General features: G+C 39.5%; 1 protein-coding gene across 8 annotated transcripts in view; it reads left to right on the top strand.

Annotated features, from left to right (window-relative positions):
- LOC125230890 (atypical protein kinase C) overlaps window positions 1–14,918 on the top strand; it is a 408,150-nt gene extending 393,232 nt beyond the window's left edge. For all 8 annotated transcript variants that reach the window (XM_048136154.1, XM_048136150.1, XM_048136152.1 and 5 more), the window contains 10 exons: window positions 3,104–3,189; window positions 4,342–4,541; window positions 5,271–5,421; window positions 5,986–6,206; window positions 6,642–6,822; window positions 7,267–7,479; window positions 8,167–8,334; window positions 8,937–9,052; window positions 9,641–9,770; window positions 10,623–14,918. In XM_048136154.1, coding sequence (XP_047992111.1) covers window positions 3,104–3,189; window positions 4,342–4,541; window positions 5,271–5,421; window positions 5,986–6,206; window positions 6,642–6,822; window positions 7,267–7,479; window positions 8,167–8,334; window positions 8,937–9,052; window positions 9,641–9,728 — 1,424 coding nt within the window. In that variant the 3' untranslated portion in view covers window positions 9,729–9,770; window positions 10,623–14,918. The remainder of the gene's footprint in view (window positions 1–3,103; window positions 3,190–4,341; window positions 4,542–5,270; window positions 5,422–5,985; window positions 6,207–6,641; window positions 6,823–7,266; window positions 7,480–8,166; window positions 8,335–8,936; window positions 9,053–9,640; window positions 9,771–10,622) is intronic.
- The last annotated feature ends 1,806 nt before the right edge of the window (window positions 14,919–16,724 follow it).

Below are 16,724 nucleotides of genomic sequence, written 5' to 3'. Positions count from 1 at the left end.
TTGCCCTTACTGCGGTGGCTCGCCTCTGCCTTTATATGTCCTCCTGGTCTTTTAAACTGGACAACAAGATGTGGCCAAGATATTTGACTTCGTGTACTCTCCGCAATTGTGCTCCATCAAGCAAAAGAGGTGGTACATGTGTGGGCATATGTGCTGCCTCCATGAGCATAAATTCAGACTTGTCCGGATTGTATCTCATGTTATGCTGGCTGGCGTATCTCTCGCATTCTGCAAGTAACTTACGTATAGTTCCCACAGATGGTGCTAGTAGGACCATATCGTCTGCATATGCGATGTGATTTATCATTTGCCCATTGATGGAGCAGCCAACCTCGGTACTGGTCAAAGCCTGCGACAGCCCATCCATGTACACGCTGAAGGGAGCCGGAGACATGCTGCCTCCTTGTCTCACGCCACAGTTTAGCCCGCTGGCTGTGGACAGAGTTGACTTCCATCTTACTACGTTCTTCTGCTGGGAATACCACTTCTCCAGTATCTTAATAATTGGCGTGGGCGCTTTCCGTTCCCGTAGTTTATTCCACAGCAATTGGTGGTCAAATACAACTCAAGTGGACTTTCTATCACTACAGGAGTTGTGCCATCAAGATGCAGAACCAGGACCCTCAAAAAGGAAAAAGTAAAATCTAACTAATTCTGTTTTATTTTTCTAATTTACTAAACTTCAAAATTTAATTTTATTTTATTTCTTCATTAGTAATAGTCAAATCGATGCAAAGTTAGCTTAGACAATTTTTTCAGATAAACGGATATCAAAGAAAGTAAGATCGAATAGATAGCACTTTCAACCTAAAACTTTTAGCGTAAACTATTTTACCTTAACCAATCTACCAGACTCTTGGCTTCTCTATTTATAGATTTTTTTTGTTCACCAAAGTAACTATTCGTCTTACTGACCTTTATTTGAACTAAAACTAAAGCAAAATAAATTTTATACAATGTTATATTGCAATATATATCATATCATGAAGTATTTTGCAGATGCGTCAAAAATTAACCTTTTTTGACGCTTCATATCTCGAAAACTATTTGACAGACATTGATAAAAAAGATGTCAAACTGTTTGAAATTTAATGCGCTTTCAACATTACAAAGCAACTTTTGACCAAAAACGCATAGTTTTTTAATAAATAAATAAAAACCAAAATAAGTCCGATTTTTTTACTTTTTTTTTTAAATTACGAAGTTAGCACACTTTTTTTTTGCTTGCAAAATATAGTCTTACATTCCCCCAAGGACTCCAAATAACATACCAAAAATCCAGCTTTACATCACACTTTGTTTTTTTAGCCGATTTTCATGTAAGATTTGACCGGTGTACAAACCGTGCGCGAGTAAAAAAAAAGTAAAAACCCTCTATTTTTATAACTTCGTCTCGCTCGCTCAAAAGTTTAAAAGTAAAGAGTGAAAGAGCCTTTTGAAATTTCGTTTTTTCGGCGCCAGCCCGGAGGTTCCGCCGGAGACTCGTTGAGACGTAAATAATATATTATGGGTTGAGTGCAGTTTTCGCGGAAAATTGTTATGAGATTGTGGTGCTGCTTAAAATTCTGGTCAGTTTTATTTTTGCATACTGCGCTCCATAACTAACAACAATGCATGTATGATACATGTATTTCTGTACTTATAAAAAAATACTTCTTGTTGCTAATAAAGCTTTTCAAAGCAGATCCCTCCCATTCAAATGTGATTTATCAACAAAATTTCATGTTCAGTATATGTCAGCGGAAAAATGTAAAACTGTATTTTCATGATTTGTCTAGCGACTATCCATCATGTAATTAAATCTTCACCGTTTGACAAATTATTCTCAAAGGTCGGCAACGCAAGTGGCTCCCCTGATGTTGCTTATATCCATGGGCGGCGATGACTGCTTGCCATTAGGCGACGCGTCTCCCGTAGCTCTGGTAAAAAAGCAACCTTGCATAGTTGGCAATATCGAATAAGTAAATATATATATATATATATAGCTTGAATATGCAATTAGATTAAAAATCATTAAATCAACAGAAACCAGTAATCGATACAGCATATCAGCTATCCCTACTTCCGAAAGGAATTCCTTGTAAATAAATCGCTTGCCTCACTAAATTCGCTTTAAACCGATAAGATAATATCGATAACCGTCCATATCGACACGCCACTCCGATGTCTTGTACCGGCGACATCGCCAAGCATCTGGCAGGTGCTTTATTTTATTTACTATTTTTTATTTGGTACTTTAAAATGTCGTTACCGTGAAGTGTGAAGTCATTACCGTACGAGAATTACAAGTGACGGTGCATCGTCATGGCAGTCAAGTGTGAAATGGTGTAAGATTGATGACAGGCTAGTGGCGGAGGTGTGGCCTAATTTGGGTGGAAATGGCAATCGGATGGTCGTTAATTGTAACTGGCCCGGGGGAGCGCTTGTTAGCTATGTGTTGGTAATGACGAGGCCGTGCGACGGGTTGAAATCGTTATGTGTTTTTGAAATCGAATTTAGATCATTTCAAACAAAAAAACTGCGCTCTTTTAGTTAAGTAACAGAAAATAAATAAATAGAAATTTCTCTTTTATGTAGTTAACTACTTAAATAGAAAATAAATAAGTATAAAATTCAATTGTCATTTTCGAGGATGTGAATTACCTTTTTGTTTAAATATATTTTCGTGAATGAAAACAGTGTTTCTGTATTTTAATTACTTACTTGTACAATTGAAACAAAATAGTTTTCGAAGACTGGCATTCTGGTAATTTCATGACGCGTGATGCGTGGTGACGATATTTGTTTATTGATGTTAATCATATCTATTTAATAACAAATAACTTGTTAATCGATAGCGGCTCACAAAAACGTCACAACATATAATACAAATAACAAATTGATTAGAAATATTTTTTGCTTAATAAAGCTTCTTTTACAAAATGTCATATTCAATAACAAATACACTTATTTAATCGAAACAAATCATATTAAAAAATATTCTCATTTACCTTTGATTGACGCTTTGTTAAAATATCAACATATTGGACAGTACATCTTTTATTCAACCGTGTCTTAAGGAATCCTTTATTTTTTTAAATCATAAATTATCTTTTTCTTTCAGGCAGCATATACAGGCGCGGCGCCCGGCGGTGGCGGAAGCTCTACCGCGTCAACGGGCACATCTTCCAGGCCAAGAGATTTAATAGAGTAAGTTGTCCATGACACCTTGCCTACGCCACAATCGCTTAGTGTACGGCCTGAGTGCACGCTTACACTGGGCGTGCAGCGGGGCGGGGCGTGCGGCGTGCGTGTACGGCGGCGTAAACAATTGAAGCTCACACAAGTGTCCTGAGTCGACGCTGCCCCTACACGCCCCACTGAACGCTCCGTTCCGAGGTTTTAAGACTTTTAAGCCTGACCTCCACTAGGCTCGCCGCGTAGTCTCATTAATTCGCCTTCTGCATTTCTTATGAAACTGCGTCCATTAGCGACGCGTCGAATCGCATTCAAATTTATGAGGAGGATTGGACGCGGCTCGATTCCACCTGTGGACGCCAGGCTTTTGTGCGATTTCACATTATCCGATACGATATCGGATGTAGTAATGATTTCAAAGCCAAAAATCAAAGATGGCGGCTTAAATATATGGGATATCAGATCTACATCCAATATCGGATCGGATATGAAAACGCACATAAACTCACACTCAGTTACTCTCTCTATCGCTCCGTATTGGCGGGACAGACCCCGTCGCGATTCGATCGCCACGCAGTGTCAACGGTTGTCGCTTCGGCTAGGCCGGCAGCAACGCTTATTTTCTGGCCCGACAGCCTTAGCCACTTTGTTGCACAGCTGTTGGATTAAATTTACAGCTGTCTGAACTGGGGGAAAGTGGAGACTTTTTTGTTGGAAGTTGGGAGGGCTTTGAATCAAAGAGTTGGCTTTTTTTATTTAACCCTTAATATGGCAGAAGAATTTCGGAAATTAGTTAAATTTGAATTCTGTCAAATTGTCAAATAAAGTCTAAACTATGGTGGTAAATATAATTATGCCCCCTGCCCTATTAAGGGTTAAATGTTTTACAATAAGGAGAAAAGGCAATACTTTACATAAATTAAAGTACTTACACTTTTTTAAACAGGATATAACTATAACATATGTTATACCTACCTCTGTTCTATAACTCAACTCAATCATTTACAATCATAGGTACTTAATCCCAAACATAGACACTAGGCACTAGTTTTACAAAAGCGACTGCCATCTGACCTTCCGGCCCGCAGGGTAACTAGGTCTTATTGGTATTTAGTTTGTCAGCGCTCATATGTACACAATATTCTAACTATTTTCCCTTTCCAGCGCGCCTTCTGTGCCTTCTGCCAGGACCGCATCTGGGGCCTCGGCCGGCAAGGCTTCAAGTGCATCCAGTGCAAGCTGCTGGTGCACAAGAAGTGCCACAAACTTGTGCAGAAACCGTGCTCCAGCGAGCATGTGGACCCTGTGGAGATCAAGGACGACGCCAATGGGGAGAGTACTTTGGGTCGAGCCTCGTCTGTTAGGTGAGTTCAGTACCAGTCCCTTGTACAGATGTGTTCTAGTGAGCAGGGCTTCAAGTGCATCCAGTGCAAGCTGCTGGTGCACAAGAAGTGCCACAAGCTCGTGCAGAAGCAGTGCTCCAGCGAGCATGTGGAGTTGTGGACCCTGTGGAGATCAAGGACGATGCCAATGGGGAGAGTCCAAGGTACTCCGGGTCGAGCCTCGTCTGTTAGGTGAGTTTAGCGTAACTTGTTGGCTGTGGCACTTGTGACACTAGCTTGTAAAGGCGTGTTTCAGAGAGCGCGTGGTCCCTGTGGAGATTAAGGATGATGCCAATGGAAAGAGTACCTACTTTGGGCCTCGGGGCCAAGCTTCATTGGTCAGGTGAGTGAACCAAGAATTATCTGTCCTCCTTCAAATCAAATGGGATTTTTTCACCATAGCCGTTAGAAGATACTTTACCCAGACGCACTTTACATCTCATTGTCAGCCATGTATCGTTGTCAGTAAGTATAGACTTGAAACTACGTAACCGCACTTTGATGAAGCAAGTCAACCAATTGATGAACTTCGTTCAATTCAATTGGTTGACTTGCTTAAGCTGTAGTATTTTTTCATATTAGGTTGAGTTGAATTTTCTCAATAAATCTGAATTAATTCAAATTTGACAGAAATTTCTAGAAATAGAAATATCACATTGTATATAAATTTCCACCTAAATTTTTAAAATGAATAATTGACTCTTCTTTCAGGTCTAGAGCAGATCCGGAGCCGCCGCTGCCGGACACGCCGCCCGCGCCGGCGCCGGCGGTGCGCGAGGACCTGGAGCCGGGCTCGCAGCGCCAGTACTCGCTCGACGACTTCGAGCTCATCCGGGTCATCGGACGCGGCTCTTATGCTAAGGTATCAAGTACATGAGGCACTTCTGGATGAGATTAGCCCAGGATCGGGATAAGTGGCGTACATGAAGGGAGGCCTATGCTCAGCAGTGGGCGATTAATGGCTGAAATGATGATGATGATGTATCAAGTCTACAGACCCTGGCGACTACTGGAGACAACTGCTCCAGCGGCAGTTCTCGCTTGACGACTGCTGATCCGGGCGGCTCTTATGCTAAGGCATGTATATCAGGTTTCGTCTCTGGCGACTACTGAAGATGCTCCAGCCGTCAGCACTCGCTTGATGACTTCGAGCTGACGAGGTTCAGGTCTAAGTCTAACACTGCTGGACACCCCACCCGTACCACTAAAACTAGTACTTGGGCACAGTTTGTTACGTATAAGCTAAATCCAACTGTGAGAATCCAGATCGGACTAGAACCAGAACAACAATTTTAAACCACAGGTGAGGGTCAGTAACAAAATTTCCCTGTGTTTTGTCTCATACTTTTAAAGCCATTCTTTTTTTTATAAACGGGTGTCCAGTTCATTACTCCATAGATATGAACTATAAAATGTATATCCCCAGGTGCTGATGGTAGAACTGAAGCGGACGAAACGCGTGTACGCGATGAAGGTGATCAAGAAGGCTCTCGTGACGGACGACGAGGACATCGACTGGGTGCAGACGGAGAAGCACGTGTTCGAGACTGCGTCCAACCACCCCTTTCTAGTGGGGCTCCACTCGTGCTTCCAGACTCCTAGTAGACTGTTTTTCGTCATTGAGTTTGTGCGCGGAGGAGATTTAATGTGAGTACTGGCCTGTTTACTTTTGTATTATGTAGCATTCCGAGATGGTATAGCGAAAAGGTGGCCAATTCCTTTGTGAAGGTGTTGAATAATATTGGACCCAGATGTGACCCCTGTGCAACACCGGAAGGAGTCTTGTAAAGATATTATGAAAGGGCATAATTTAATGCGTGAAATGATTTGTTATAATAGCTTCTACTGAATGAATTGTATTGTTGGCGACAATTGCCACCGATGAAAGGTTTTGCTACAAACAATACCATATCATAAAGTTAGTCGAAAACCTTTACAAAATACAGTGCAAATAATAAAATCAATGTGTTTCATGATATTGTTAGCGTCGAAGACGATTAGGAAGATCATGCTGCCACAAAAAATGTTGAATAAACATACATTGGCTTCGTATTTATAAATTAACTACTTATCTTATTCCAGGTTCCACATGCAGCGGCAACGGCGGCTGCCCGAGGAGCACGCGCGGTTCTACGCCGCGGAGATATCTCTAGCTCTGCATTTCTTGCACGAGCGCGGAGTCATCTACCGTGATCTAAAGCTGGACAATGTACTGCTGGATCACGAGGGCCACATTAAGCTCACCGATTACGGCATGTGCAAAGTAAGAATTCTTTCAAATTATCCTGGGGACAGTTCTGGTCGCATTTTTTTTATTCCTATAGGGTTCTAGGTCTTTTTTTTTCCTAGCTTCATCCAGATGCCTGGGTACGATCACATTTGAAACCTATGATGTGAACTGAAAAACGACAGAAAACACAAATGCGACCACCGATGAAATATCACCACCTCAGCATTAGAGCCATCAGATCGAACTTTTAAGTCGATTGTTCCATAATCATCGTCATCCTCCTTGCGTTATCCCGGCATTAGCCACGGCTCATGAGAGCCGGGCCCGCTTTGACAAATAATCCCAAGATTAGGCGTAGGGAATAGTTTTACGAATGCGACTGCCACCCGAAGGGTAACTAGGCCTTATTGGAATTAGCCCGGTTTCCTCACGATATGTTCCTTCACCATTGTTCCATAATCTTTTTTTAAATTCCAGGAGGGCGTCCGTCCCGGCGACACGACGTCCACCTTCTGCGGGACGCCCAACTACATCGCGCCCGAGATCCTCCGCGGAGAAGAGTATGGTTTCAGCGTCGACTGGTGGGCTTTAGGAGTACTGACGTATGAGATGTTGGCTGGCAGGAGCCCCTTCGACATCGCGCAGGCTGCTGACAACCCTGACCAGAACACTGAGGATTACCTCTTCCAGGTGAGACTGTCTGGTGATCTTGACAACCAAGTGATGAGGAATATTATATTTCGAATGAGCTTCGAATTTCACCAATCCATATGGATTCCACAACCCTGACCTGAAGGATACTGAGGACTATCTCTTCCTGGTGAGTAGCTCGTGTCTGCTAACCGTAGTGACTTTTGAGGTCAACTAGGTAACAGGAGTTGACTGGTGATCACTAGGAATGCTCTCCTCGATAATATCACAAAACTAACTCTGGCTAAAGTCCCACGGAATACTGACATTTTAGGGTAACTCTGGAGCCCGACAACTCTTCCGGGGTTGTGTGCGATCTCTAGGAAACTGTGGGGAAACTGATTCGATTAACTTGGCATTTGCACCTTCTTTTTACTTCCAATGGCCTCATTTGGTCCTTTCTTATTGATATTAAAAACAAAGCCTTTGCCTTTTGTGCATTTTGGGTACGCTGCCTGTTGTTGGCAACTTGCAGGATGTTTTTGAGTTGTAGGTACTTTTAGGTTTAGTTTATGGGCGGTGCATGTTGAGGATTTACTATTGTTTTGCTTTTTGACGAAGCTTGTAGCTAATAACGAAGTTTGTGTCCACCTGACGAAGCCTGCATCGCGGATTTCAGTATATAGTCTCTGTATAAATAATACGTTAAAAAAAAGTAACTTCAACGTTCTACTTCCAATTTTCCAGGTGATCCTAGAGAAGACGATCCGTATCCCGCGCTCGCTGTCCGTGAAGGCGGCGTCTGTCCTCAAGGGCTTCCTCAACAAGAGCCCCTCCGAGCGGCTCGGCTGCGGCGAGAGCGGGTTCATGGACATCGTGCAGCATCCCTTCTTCAAGAGCATCGAGTGGGAGATGGTAGGCCTATTGAAACTCTATTACGCATCAGTCCTGAAAGGGCTTTTCTACGAAAGTCTCTCGGAGCAACTTTGTGGAGATTGAACAGCATCTTTTCTTCAAGAGCATTAAGTGGGTAAGGTTATGACACCGCATTAAGACTTCCTCGGTCCAAAGTCTGTTTTTACAAGAGTCCCTGAAGTCGGCTTTGAAGACATTGTGCAGCATCATGTTTTCAAAAGCTTCGAGCATTAGATGGGAATCCTACAGGCTTGCGGTTTCCTGAAGGCAGTCCTGATTGGCTTCAACACGAGTTCTTCAGAGATGCTTCGTGGTTATAGTGCAACATAAGGGATGTTCTTCGAGTGGGAGACGAGATAAGTAACTCTGGTCTGCCCGTGTCAGTCTGTTGTCTGTAGACACTGAACACGCATTTGGGCCACAAGACAGCATCAGAGTTTTTAGTCCAAGTTGTCCCGGAGCTATGCTTCGTAAAGTGATTGAGAAAGATGGATAATGAAATTTCGTGAAAGTCAAATATTGTATCTTAAAAACCATTGTAAAGCTATAAAATATTGGCAGAGTAGTTGACGGATTCTAATATGAACATGTTTTGTTTACAGCTCGAACAGAAGCAGGTAGTCCCGCCCTTCAAGCCTCGCTTGGAAGGCGAACGGGACCTGGCCAACTTCCCGCCAGAGTTCACCGACGAGCCTGTCCACCTCACGCCCGACAACGAGTGAGTACAACCGGTTTATTAAAGTAACCGGTTACAGTAGGTGGCTTTATAAGTTCGATTGAAATGTAAATTAAATCTGGCCAAATTATCGAACAGGTTCATCGACACCTGTCCACCCCAGGCACGACAACGAGTGAGTATAACCGGTTTGTATTAACCGGTTACAGTTGTTAGCCCTACAAGCTACAATGGAATGCGAAAGGTCAACTTTCCTCTTGTGATCACCGACGAGCCTGTCCAGCTCACGCCCGATAACGAGTAACAGTTAATACCAACCGGTTACACCACTAAACCGGTTAATGTATTAACCGTGGAAATCAAGGTGTGATTTGTTACACTAGTTGGTCTCACAGGCTCGCTTGGTTTACTAGGTAGACGGAGACTTGGCCAACTTTACCCGAGATCCAAATTACATTACGTTTGATAACGAATGAGCATGACCGGTTTAGTAATATAACCGGTGACAGCAAGTAGTATACGAGACTTTGGCAATTTTTCACCCGAAAACTAGTAAGCCCGGAAACGCCGCACTATTCATGTACAGATCTTAACATTCTTAACTAACGTAAACAATTATTGTGTTTACAGCAACGTGATCGCGGACATCGACCAGTCGGAGTTCGAGGGCTTCGAGTACGTGAACCCGCTGCTCATGTCGCTCGAGGACTGCGTGTGACACCACGCCTGCCTGCTGCACCCCTACCACGACCCCGCCATGGTACCTACTTATAAATACTATACCTTATCTCTAACCTCTTCTCAATAAATCATATATTCATATAGAATCTATTGTCATATATGACAAACATATTGGGGCGGATGTCTCGTTTAGCTGAGTGGCAAAGTTAGTGTTCATTTAAACCTTCATGCTCCTTACGTCAATCGGAATCATGGCAACTTTTGCTTTGTTTTTGCCCGAAAAACAAAAAAAATAGCTATGAAGCTCCATCATCGTCGTTAATGGGTCACTGTTGATCTTGCGCTGTGATATTCACACAATGGTGATTATATCGAACTGTCAAACTGTTTTTGATGGATGGATGGTGCTGTGTTTGGATGGTGGATGTTTTGGATGGATGGTTTTTTGGATTCGTTTTGTTTTAAACATGGCCTAATTATGGTTTTTGTTATTTTCATTGGGTAGTAAAAAAACTTTACTGTTTTTTGAAGATAGACAAATAATATATGTTTCTGATAGAATACGTTAAGGATCACAGAAAGGTGGCTCTTTTATTTTTATTTCGTATAATTTATTTACTATCTTTTTTGAGGTCCCCGAAATGACGTTTGTGAAATTTAATAGCAGATGAGGTGATGCCTTTGCGCGTACTGAATGTCCTATTATTGGCCTTTCTTCAAAAAAAAATTACCTACCCAATTCTAAAGGAGGCTACAAATTACTATTTCGCTGAACTTTATTTGACCTATCAATTATCCAGAAATGCGACCTTTGCGACTAAGTGACCGGCCAATATCGACCGGCGAAATAATAGTAATATTTATGTATCCCTCTAATCATCCTTAGTCCTTCATGTGATTTATTAAAATAATTGCTATATTCGGTTCGCAGGCGTTCGGTTACGGCGAGTCGTCGTCGTCGGACTACGACTCGGTGTGCTCGTCGCTGCCGCCGCGCAAGCCCACGCTGCTGCAGCACATGTTCTGTCTGCCGCTCAACTGACCCCGCCACGACTAACCGGTTACAACCAATGACTAACCGGTTACGCATGCGACCGGTTTGAAATTTATGCTGTAGATTTTTAATTGCTGTGGCACATGATGAGTCTGCCGCTCAACTGACCCTGCCACGACTAACCGGTTATAGCCAATGAGTAACCGGTGGCACATGCGACCGGTTTGAAATTTATGCTGTTTGGTTTTTATGCTGTAGCTCAATTGGGTTTGCCATGACTAACCAATTGGTTACAATACTGGCTGATTTTGTAACTTCTAGCCAAATTTTACATAGTGACTTTTAAAGTCACTCAAAAGTCAGGTTCCTATGCAAAGTTTGGCGAGTAACTTACAAAATCACCCTTTTGTAGTTACAACTTAACCGGTTTTACATACGAGTAACCGGTTTACAATTTTATTGTAAATTTTCATGCTGATACTTGCAATTTTAAAGAATTTTATTTCAAAATTGTCCAAATGAAGGCACAAGTTTAGTTGGTACTACATACAAGTCGTGCAATGAATCTTTAGGACTGGGATAGCATGCTTCCGTTTACATTAGATGATAAATCGTGGCAATTTGTATTTACAATAAGTGATTGTTTTGTACTTAAAATAAAATAACAAAATTATTAACCGGTTGGGAACCATGATGAAAAGGAAACTTTGAAGTAAATCATTGGCGAGTAACGGGTAAAAATTAAAATTATGTATAAATGTTAAGACAAGCTAGTGACAATGATATTAAAAATTATACAAAAGTGCGGCAACGCTTTTTTTAACTAAGAACTTGGAAACGACTATGCATTTAGAATACTAAAGGGTAAATGGCAGTAAAACGTAGGTATCAGGGCCGAAACGTTTGACACATTTCGTACGACGGCTGATCCTTGATCCGTCGTGCTTCCTATAGAAAACGGAGCGTTTGAGGCCCCGGCCCGGTCTAGAATGGGTCACCCTTTAGGGAGTAAGTCTTGTAGCAAACAAAGGCTTGCCTTGTTATAAAATACGGTTCGAATGTACGGTCAATTGTAAAACATGATAAGCGACGTCTCTTCAAGTCTAAATCACTGGCTGTTACAGACTGAAGTGAAAGAAACTTAACGATTTCTGAATTTATCTAAAATTATTTAAAAATGTAAATCCGTAGTTTAGATATTACTTGTGTTATTTGATTACTTCAGAATGTAAGATACTTTTTTGCGGTTCCGGAGACTATAAATATAAAGTGTTTACATAAGCACTTAGCTCCAAAAACGTTAAATGTAAATGTCTGAATAACCTGAAGTGCGTCTAATTTTTGGAGCTAACTGTACAAATGTAAATAAACGTAGTAAACAGATCTGAATATATTCTTCTCTTCGAAAGGAATTGATGGGAGTTGACACAGACACTGTTCTGGTGGTTGGTGCTCGCAGTCCTTGTCTGTAACTAGGTAACCCTTCAGAATTCAGTAGATTACCACAGGATTCACACTGACTTAGGATTCACTTATGTGTGCGTAATTTACTTTCTGTTCTATGCATCTCGCTCGTACTGGTATATTAGTGCGGACGAGACATGCACGGTGTAGAAATGTGTAGTTAAAATCTTTCGGTTCCCTACTGTTACACCGTGTATAGAAAGTTACGCAGATGATAATGAATATATCAGTGTCAAATTGGCGGTGATGCTATAGGTAGGCAGCAAGTGGCGTCACACAGTTTTCCTATTATATTATAATAAATCTTAGATCACTTCGAATTAAGCCCGAAGCCACTTCGGACTGAAAAGCGCTTCTTATGTAAATAAAATTATCTCTATGTATTATACAAAACATATAAATAACTATAAATATTTTTGAAAGTATTCTAATGTCTTCGCGTTCGCGAACACCGAGCTACATCGCAGTGTCTACCATCTAAATATGTTTCTGGAGCAATAATATAATTGTAGTCATATATCTATATGGGGACAGGTGATGCTCAACGTATGGCACGTAAGGAATTAAAAGTAGATAAAAATATCGCCCTTTGAATGCAGGCGCGTATTTTAGCCCTTCTCCAATATTAGTGTTTTCCCTAGATGCCTAGTTTAAGCTAGAGTCTTGCTACGATTGTTTGCGAGGAGTCTCGCGTGGCGTACTGTGTTAGGACTGTATAGAAACCCTTGTAACACCTCTCAGAGAACAAATCGAATATAAATGTCTATATGAGTGTAAGGAATAAGCTACCAGTAGGCGAGCCGAGTGTACATAAGTCACGCTTTATTCCTATTATATTGTAAATTAATGTATCCATTCCCTACCGTAGGTCCCGTTGTCGTTCATAGCTAACACCACTCGTTTAGGTAGCCAACGAATTTTATAAAATATTATATATGTAATTATAAATATTGAGCACTGATACAAACTCGTGTACATTGACAAAATAAAAATATTAAAAAATATAATCGGTTATAAAAATATTATAACAAATTATTGTTAAAGTAGAAGGAAAGACTTATTATATAATGATATGGTTACTTATATGGGGGCGTATGCCGGTGTCCACGGACTATTCTAAATAACGTAGGATCTATTAGACATTTTGCACCGATATTCTAGTGATCACGCTCTTGGCTCGGCGACTAACCTTACTGATTAGAATGCCGGTATCATAATTTTTCCTAACCCCTAAACTAAAGTGTTACACCAAGAAACATATGGCGTACCCTACAACAACCGATCTTGCCTGATTCCCATAAAGAGTCACATAAAATAAATAAATCCATACACAGTTTCCAAAGATATGTAATAAATTATGACGTGAGCCAAATATTTTTCGGTGTAATAATAAGGTACCTTTTAAACGTAGAGTAAATTATATTTTATCTGCATTCCATTTCTTCTAATAAGTGTTGCCACTGCCGCCCCGAATATTAAACTTTTTACTTTGATTTTACTCTTCGCGACGGTACGAGTAGCAAAGTTCTTTATAATGTCGAACTTTAATTACAATAACAAAAAAGATTTCGTCAATCCCGTCATAGTACCTCTGAATGTTTCATAATGTGTAATTAATTATTCATGTACATAATATAAAAAATGTTATTGTGTAATCACATGGGGATATACTTTGTGGCTCGTATTTTCGCGAGTAAGATTTCTACTCAAAAATATACTAAACGAATTAAGTATGCAAAAAAGGATTATGTATGTACTATAATATACATGGTCAGATAGTTTAAGAGACAAAAAGAAAGTTTTCTTCTTTAATTTACGTCACATGATAAGTTTCTACACGAATATTACTAAGTGGCATCTGGCTGCTATCGTTACCTATGTTGTCGTTGGTATGGAAGGATTTTATATTTCAAGTTTCATTTCTTATAAAAATATATATGAAGCTGCATGAATGAGGTATTAATTCAGTGTAATTTGAAACAGCTGCCGGACTGTCCTGAGCTTGATGTTGGCAGACAAGTGTGCCGTGATTTGTGCGTTGTCGCTTGTTGGTAGGCACGTTGTGTTATTCGTTGCTTTTCATATTGTACTAAGATATACAAACCAATGATTATTAACCGGTTAACTTTAATAACCGGTTTTTCCATTATTTACATTTTAGCATGTGTTGCGTGACGGGCGCGTTACGCTGTCGAACCCGCGCGGGGTTTTGTATTATTTTAAGTATTTAATTATTATTAAGCTGTATTTTGGTACTATTAACTCTATATTAAGCGTAATTAGTTAACATTCCAATGTCTGACTTTATATTGTTTGTGCGACATGGTGATACATGGATAAAGTTCCAAATTGTCTTTTTATACCGTTTAATAGGTTCTAATAAAATGTTGAGATTATTGTATACCTTATTAGAACTTTGTTGTACGTTCGTTTAATCAATTAAGTTTGAAATGTATCTAAATATTCGTGTATCATACTAACCGCATGAGAAATGACATTTAAATCACTGTTAATTATAAAAGGAATTGTTGAACACTTTATTGATATGTTAAAGTCGCCGTTTAGAACAAATTATGTATCTTAGTTTTAAGTTTTTTAGTTGTATGTTGATACATCCGATGTATGGAGCTTTATGTAGTATGGTTTACATATTGGATGTGTGTACGAACACCGAGCGCGTGACGAGTCTCTGTCGACTTAGACTGGATACCTAACTTGGGATACTGTACTATTCTGTGCTTAATTGAAAATAAAGAAAGATTAATCTGATGTGCGACTTGTTATTTAGACAGTTGTTGATAAATTACCCCATTTCTCTGAACGCTTTAATTTCTAAACACAAACAAACAAGCTCCATCTTGGATTTTTTCTATTGAAATCCTTCCGGCATCCGATATCGGATCGGATAATGTAAAAACGGACTTAGAAGTGCCAAAGTGACATTGCCAGCGTCCGCCATAACCAATAGGTGTCCCTGACGTGGTGGGCACGACTAGTAACAACGCCTTTAGATGCTCTTAGTAGGGTCCAACAGGTTAACATTAACACGTACACTGTCTAGTGAATGATCATACGGGGCATGACATGCCTTATTACAAAACAGTAAAGTTTACAATTCAGAAGACAGTGAACGTGTTAAGATGAGTTATTGAATTGGTTGGTGAACTTTCAAGTTTTGACCTCACACACATACGAGAGGGTATGTTCAAAATAAATAAAAGAACTTCTTCAATCACAAAATAAATTTATTATATATGATAATAACACGTAGACATCGTAGGACAGGTCGATACATCTACGCAATATAGGATAAGCTCTATTACAATACATTTTCAAGCTTACTTCATTTTAATTCTCTTATATGACTATAAAACTGCTTAGACGATGCAAGAACTCGCATGACAGCATTCCTAATTTCGTTGTTCATTACTGTATTCGATCAGCTGGAGTGTTGGACATATCCTTAGAAGTCCGCAATGTAATTAAAATAACATGCGAATTCGCGTACCGTCTAAAAACGCCCTAACGGACAAATTTGATTGTGACGTTGAGATGATACATAATATATGGCCATGACTTAACTCAGGCTTTTAAATGAAGCGTGCTATTCATATAAAATGACACATAAAACATAAATCTTGGTGCACAAATATGATAAACATATTTAATGCAAAAAATAAATAGATGTTCCCAATTTCACTACAAAAATTTGATCTAAATTAGGGGTAATTTTCTATGTCTCACTCACAAAAAGGCATTATTTTATTACTAAAAAAAGCAATATGTATATTCTTCAGCTTTCTCAAAACCGCTTTATATTAAGTGTAAATACTCGTATTAATGTGGATAAACTACGATATGGTCAACATAACAGCCATGGACATCACAAATGTAGAAAACTATACATTTTTGCTGAGCTTTTATAAAATTTCGTTAGGATCATTTTCAAGTATCGAAGCAAGATAACTGGTTCTTCTTACAACCAATTAATTGATTCAAATGTTGAAATTTCCTAAAGAATCTTCATACAACTCCGCCATACAAACGAAAAATAATATTATAATATGGTGATAATACTGTAAGTCTAATCAAATACTGAATCTATGAGATTATTTATTAACTAAAAATAATTTTGAAAAACGACTATAAATGCGAAAATACTAGTATTCCGTATTTTTAAGTACTATAATACATTAACAAATATAGAAAGATTTTCCAATACTCCTAATCAATATTCATAAAACTACACATTAGAAGCCTCATACTATCTTTGGAAACGCAAAAAGTAAATATATTAAAATGGAATGACACTAAGATGAAGGTATAATATTTCCTTTCATATTATGACAGTTGCCATATGAAACCGAATTGACCAAATTGGCCATACAAAACAAAAAAGGCGAAAAATTATGTTTTCAATGTAATAAATGATGTTTTCAATGTCTATATTCGTTAAAATCGTAAATACCTAACTTTAATTTTGACACTCGATTTTTTGGTAAATTCATCAAAAGTATAATTCTCTCAAGACACAACACAGACACATGTTATCAGATTTGGTCGTTGAAATTGATG

Source organism: Leguminivora glycinivorella, chromosome 11 (assembly GCF_023078275.1).
Source record: "Leguminivora glycinivorella isolate SPB_JAAS2020 chromosome 11, LegGlyc_1.1, whole genome shotgun sequence".
In the NCBI taxonomy this organism is placed as follows: domain Eukaryota; kingdom Metazoa; phylum Arthropoda; class Insecta; order Lepidoptera; family Tortricidae; genus Leguminivora; species Leguminivora glycinivorella.
Note: the sequence above shows the minus strand (reverse complement) of the source record. Positions and strands in the feature narration are given on the sequence as shown.